At 41.4% G+C, this 6,000-nt stretch overlaps 1 protein-coding gene across 3 annotated transcripts in view; it reads right to left on the bottom strand.

The window, feature by feature from the left end:
• The window catches only part of rgs12a (regulator of G protein signaling 12a), a 38,710-nt gene that overhangs the window by 14,258 nt on the left and 18,452 nt on the right, over nt 1-6,000 (bottom strand). For all 3 annotated transcript variants that reach the window (XM_067580985.1, XM_067580984.1, XM_067580986.1), the window contains 2 exons: nt 3,121-3,142; nt 772-941 (listed from right to left, as the gene is read on the bottom strand). In XM_067580985.1, coding sequence (XP_067437086.1) covers nt 772-941; nt 3,121-3,142 — 192 coding nt within the window. The remainder of the gene's footprint in view (nt 1-771; nt 942-3,120; nt 3,143-6,000) is intronic.

Below are 6,000 nucleotides of genomic sequence, written 5' to 3'. Positions count from 1 at the left end.
GTTGTTGTTGAGACCAGTAGTGAGGAAATAAATTATTGGGTGTAATGTTGTGAACAAGATTTGTGTATGTGTAGGCGCAGGACAGTGTGGGCGAGTGCAGCGCTGTTCAGTGTTAAGGGAAGGTGAGGAGGGAGGTGGTTCCAGGAGTCAGAACTTAGCGTTGAGTCTTCTGAAGGTGTTGTAGGCTACTTGCAAAGACACATCTTTTATGTGGGATGTGCCTACGTGGAGACATAAATGAGAAGCCTGGACTCACTGGGGTTGAATACTGATATTGGGTTCTGAACTAGCACCTATTGCAAATTTATAAGAGCTTAGAATTTGTAAAAGCTGCTAAAATCAATATTTTTGTATTAACCATGGATAAAATGACTCTGAGGTCCTCTAAACACTACCTAACGTTTTAGCAATTAGTCTTTGTTTTCTGGCCCGCAAATTTACTGTTTTGGTTAATTCGCACCACTTTCCTAGTGTCATTTCCTCCTGTACACCACCTTCCCATCGCTAAATGGCAGGCGAACAAAGTTGGCGACTCGCTGGTGAACGAAGTGGAGCAATTAGCAGCTAAAAATCCAGATATTTCCCTGCGTAGTTGGTGGAGAGCAAGACAAAGCTAAAAGGAGAGTGAATACTGGACTTACATGTATCATGTGCACAGAAATATGACTCCAGATGAATGCTAATGTTTCTGATTTTCCTTTCAACACATTATTGTAATTAACAGTTAACGCTACAGTTAATTTTTCAACTTTTTTATCGAGCTCAGCTTACCGAAAAGTAGCGTACGCCCACTGGATCCTGAAGGAGACGCTCGAAGCAGGCGGCCCAGCTAGCCACACGCTGCTCTGGAACCCCTCGATGGCTTCCTGCTCCTGGAAGACTGCCATTACTGTTCAGGCTGCTCTGGCTGCAGCATCCCTGCAACTGGACTCCACTATAATCTGCAAGATGGGATAGCAACGCAAAGGTCAAAAGGCTCTACTGTTAAAGGGTAATTCCAGCCCGAGGGAATGTCAGAGTCATCTCCTGCGTGCCCTCTTAACCTTTCTAAATATTCCTGTGGATTTTATCATTTTTGTGTGCTTGTTTTCTTCACTCTTGACATCATATACCTCCATTCAACTTCTGAGGAGGTAAACTGAGTGCTGTCATTTAATCCATGCTTTTTATAAAGATTTCGTTGCTGCTAAGGAACCCATAAAAAACATTATTTGTGAGCAAAAACTATCTTCTGTTGATACACATCTTCAAACGGCCATCATAAAAAGCACGTCTGTGATATTTGGTGAAAATATAAACAAGAAAGCAGACAAAACACAAAACAACAGAATTATATAATTGGAACAATATCAGACTCTAGTTCTAGTGTTAATGTATCAAGCTCAGCTAATTCACCACAAATTCTCACTACAATCTTTTCAACAATTTCCTTAAGGGTCTAAGTTTGGCTTGAGGAAATTGCTGGTAAGAAAGACACATAATTTGTCAGCATTTTAAGAAAAGTCTTGATCCTGGTGGAGTTAAAAGAAGGATGAACTTGTCCTAAATCTAGCTAGACACAATGATTATTTGAAGAGGCAAAAGGTGCCCTATAACTGCACCAAATAAAATTACAAACAGAAAATGGATTAGACTACAAGGCAAAGGCCAATGGGGATTGAAAGGAAAGCTAATGGCTCTTTAGTTGCTACACTTCCCACCAATGAATGTTACACAGTAACTGAATGTCAAAGTTCAACATAGGTCATGAGAGAGAACTGGAGCGCAGGGATAACTGATCTAATTGCATCCTATGAAGAAAAACCTCTAAGTTGTTAAGAGAGTGGAGCGAAGAGGGAGCAGAATAAAAGGAGAAGAAAGAGAGGAGGCACGGCTGATTATAGGGACTCGAGGAGGGAGAATGGGTAAGGATCTGGGGAGTCGTGGTCAGCTAAAGTAGAGCCTCGCCCTGCACAGTACCTGCTATCATGGTGGCAGATGGCCATTTTAGAGCTGTAGAACAACCAAGCAGGGTGCAATAAAAAGAAAAAAACAAACAAACAAAAGGGACACAGTAGGATTTGTTACAGATATAGCTATTGTCATTCTGTGGAGAGTCAACTGGTTGGCATTGGCAACCAGCGTCTATCATTGCTGATGAGAATAGAAATGCTAGCTGGGTCAAGTAAGGTACAGTGCTGCATATCTTCATTTTGCCAGTACGCCTGCACAAGTGGGCTGGTTTTTTACAATTAGGTGTGGGTCAACTGTGTCATTGTGAAATAAAAGCACTGTAAATAATACATGACATCACTGACAGTCTTGCGGTGAGGTCTTTCAGATTATGACTAATGTGGCCCCTGCGTGACCTTTAAAACCAACAGCTTATCCTCGTTTCTTAGGAAATAGCCCAACTGAATCAGTAGATGTTTCCTTAAAATCATATAGGCGCTGAATTGAGTACAATAATCTGAGAAACTGTGGAATTTTCTTTTTTACAATAAGGTCAAATGTTTCACTGTGACACTGTTTAAAGTTTGCTGACAAGCAGTTTGCTTGGACTTGGTTTAATGTATTATGACTGAGGCTTTGGGATCCGTGTTCACCACAATGTGTGCTGCTCAGTTTGCGAGGTGGCTTTAGAGAGCAAACAACCGTGCATGTCTGATCCACATCCACAGTAAAAAGGAGCAGAGCTGCACTACGAGGTCACTCTGTTAGCAAATGTTATTAAAAACTGCTATGAAAGGGAGGACCGGACAGCGCACACACTAGCCAACGTCTGTAACCCAAAACACGCTCTGCAAACATCTTTTATTAATGAGGCGTGCTGCATACAGTGAATACATCATCCTCATTAAAAGTCTTTTCATTAAACAGTTTTATTGAGCAACTACAAAGTTGCTGTTTTGAGGGTAGAGAAGAAAATGAGAAATAAAGAAACAGACACTGAAAATACTGGACAAAGCACTATGTCAGTGAAAGAGGATAATTAAGGAAAAGATTTAAAAACCAAGTTTAAGGATTGCAAGTATTCTTTAACACAGCTTTCATTCCCTTGTAAATTTCATATCAAAAGGCTCATGTATTTTTTTTGTAAAGAATAGTAGTTTAGAGTTGAAATAAAGGAATTGTACTCACCACCATCTGAGGAAGCAGCAGACTGAAAGAGAACAAAGAGAGACATGAGTGAGAGGCTGCCCTCATGACCTCCTGTGCTGAGACAAGGGACTGAAGAGTGTGCGGATAGCAGTGTGTGTCCAGGCATCCCACCGGTCTCTCTGAGATGTATCTCTTTGTGGTTTGTGTTTGTGAGTGTGTGTGTGTGTGTGCTGCTGAGAAGGGGTTGGATCTTGGGTCCTTTCACAAGACCATTAATTTGTAAATGGGTGGGACCCCTGGCCTCCACCACACACAGCTGTTCACACCTCCACACCAGGACCCACCCCTCATTTTATTTTATCCTCACACACTCACAGCCCTGAATCTGTGCATTCCTGCTAACTGCCGTCACAAAGATCAGAGCTCATCAAGTAGCAGAGCTACTTGAGAGGCCATCACTGACTGTAATGGTTCTCTTTTCACTTGCTAATTCGGGGCAGTGAGTGGTTTATGTATGTGTAGATGTCCCTGAATAAAAGGCAACAGCACAAGCACCCCTCGTGGGCACTGAAATTTCACAGTGACAACTTTCTATAATTGGGTGTAATTATAGCCAAATAATAACGCTCAATAAAATACCACCCGTGTCTGATCTTATGATGGATCAACAAATATTTACTTGGCAATGCTGCAGTTTGAAATCACAGCATCAGCATTGGGCTCCTGGTAAAGCTATTAGTATGATTATGATTAGAAAGAGGTTTAATTCCCCGACTGTGAAGCTGTTGCCGCAAATATATTTAAATGCAGGGGAGGATATGAGAGGCACATCTTAGGGCTTGGTCCAAGAACACTTGAAAAATCAGCGCGTTGGAGGATTCGTCTGAAAAGAGGCGACTATTTCCAGAAGAGTGTTTTCTGAGCTGCCACTTCAAAGTGTGAATATTCAAGGCTGATGATACGTCTAAACAAGGCACTTCATGGCAGGCTAGTGCTTTGGTGTGAGCAGTACATGCAGTTTGTGCTTTAGTGCAGTTTCATAATACTGGATTGTAGAGCTTGTTATAACAGAACAATGAAACCTATCAAAAGTCATGGTCTGGTCCATGATCAAGCTATTTTTTGAAAGTGAAATATTAGGGTATGTTGTCTTTTTCCAGTCTGACTTTATTCAAAGTATAATTTCTAAATTGGCTCTGAGTTTTGATTTAATTAGTAGTTTTCAGCTTGATCAATCGGTGATAGAACAAGTCCAGACATATTGCGGACCAGCCCATTCTTTGTAGTTTGTGTTGATGCAACCGGCCATCTGAAGAAGGCAGGGTCATGTGCACTGACGTGACAGTTCGTTCCATTTTGGGACTGACCACATGTAAAAGCTCTATCAGACATAGACCACTAAACCACTAATTGTCTGTCACGGCTTCTTTACAACTCCAAGGCTGCTGAGTCCAACCCCATGTAGTCAACACCCAAAGGCTACCCCCCCTTCAGTGGTGGCTAGCATGTGTTCACTAATCATGGTGGCTAGGATGAAGCCGACACAGAAGAGAGAGAGAGAGAGAGAGAGAGAGAGAGAGAAAAGAGAGAACACCCACTCCATCTGCATGTCCCTTTGGATCTAAAAGCAGCTAAACCGCAAACCTTAAATATAGAGACTGTGGCTCATTTTAAAGAACAAGACAGACATCACACATCGTGACGTATGTTTTGGTTTTGATCAAACAAAAGGTCTCCAAGCTGAGACTGTGGTATATGAGCAGGTGTGTTCACTATTGTTAGTACTTCAGGAGCCTTTAAAACCTATATATGGAGGATTTGTACGTCTAAGATGACAAATGTGATAGACATCTACTTCCTGTAACAGTGGAACTTCCACTTACGCAGTGATCTATACGAGTGGGAGAGTTACAACAAATTATGATTGATGCTGCCTTGACACACACACACACACACATACACACACACACACACACACACACACACACACACACACACACACACACACACAGTTGATGTAATATGTCATCTGTTATACCACACACATGTCAGAGGAGAATTATGTTGATTCTGAATGTCATAAGTTGTGTAACTATACTGAAACGTCTGCGTGAATGGAAATATTGCGAAATAAGGCAACTAATTTGACCTCCTGTGCCTCAAAACTTATTAAATTAAAGTCAAATTATACTTTCATTCTCAAATAAGGTTTTCAATTATCAATTAATGTCAATTAAGTGATCTATAAAAGTTAGAAAATAGTGAAAGCTGCTCACGATGTCTTCGAATTGCTTAATTTGATTAACCAAAACTCCAAAACTCCAAAATAATCAGTGTCAAAGGTTATAAAATGGAGTCAGCAAATATTAACATCCTAAATGACTTAAGCAACAAATCTGTCATTTAAAATGTATTAATAAATATTAAATAACTAAATTATTTCAGCAGTATTCTCACATATGATGACAACAAATTATACAAGCCTACCTGGTCAACCTCACTAGGTAGGTCTGCAAACATACAGAGGCTGTTGTGTGTATGTATTCATGAGGCAGCAGGGGTTAGACCACACACACCACTGTGTGTTTTTTAACTTGTTATTGCTTCCTTACCCACAAGTCCCCCTACAATGAGGCTGAAGTGATGACCCAGGCACACCATCGCCTCGTGTCCACACACTCTCTTCCTCTGTTGACACCTCCGGTGACGAGCCGGTCCACTGTGGGTGGCTGTAGAGAAGTACAGGCCCTCTTTGATCCCTTTCATATAGGACTACATTGCAAAGATCCCATTTCCCAGCTGGAATCCCACTGAAAGCTGTCCACGTTAGGTTGTTATCAACCAAATGGACAAAAATCACAATTCAAGTCACAGCGAGTACCCTGGCTCTGAATAGAACAGGATTTGGCTCTCCGGTTG

Source organism: Thunnus thynnus, chromosome 22, assembly GCF_963924715.1.
Source record: "Thunnus thynnus chromosome 22, fThuThy2.1, whole genome shotgun sequence".
NCBI lineage: Eukaryota > Metazoa > Chordata > Actinopteri > Scombriformes > Scombridae > Thunnus > Thunnus thynnus.
This window is presented reverse-complemented; position numbering and strand designations above follow the sequence as displayed.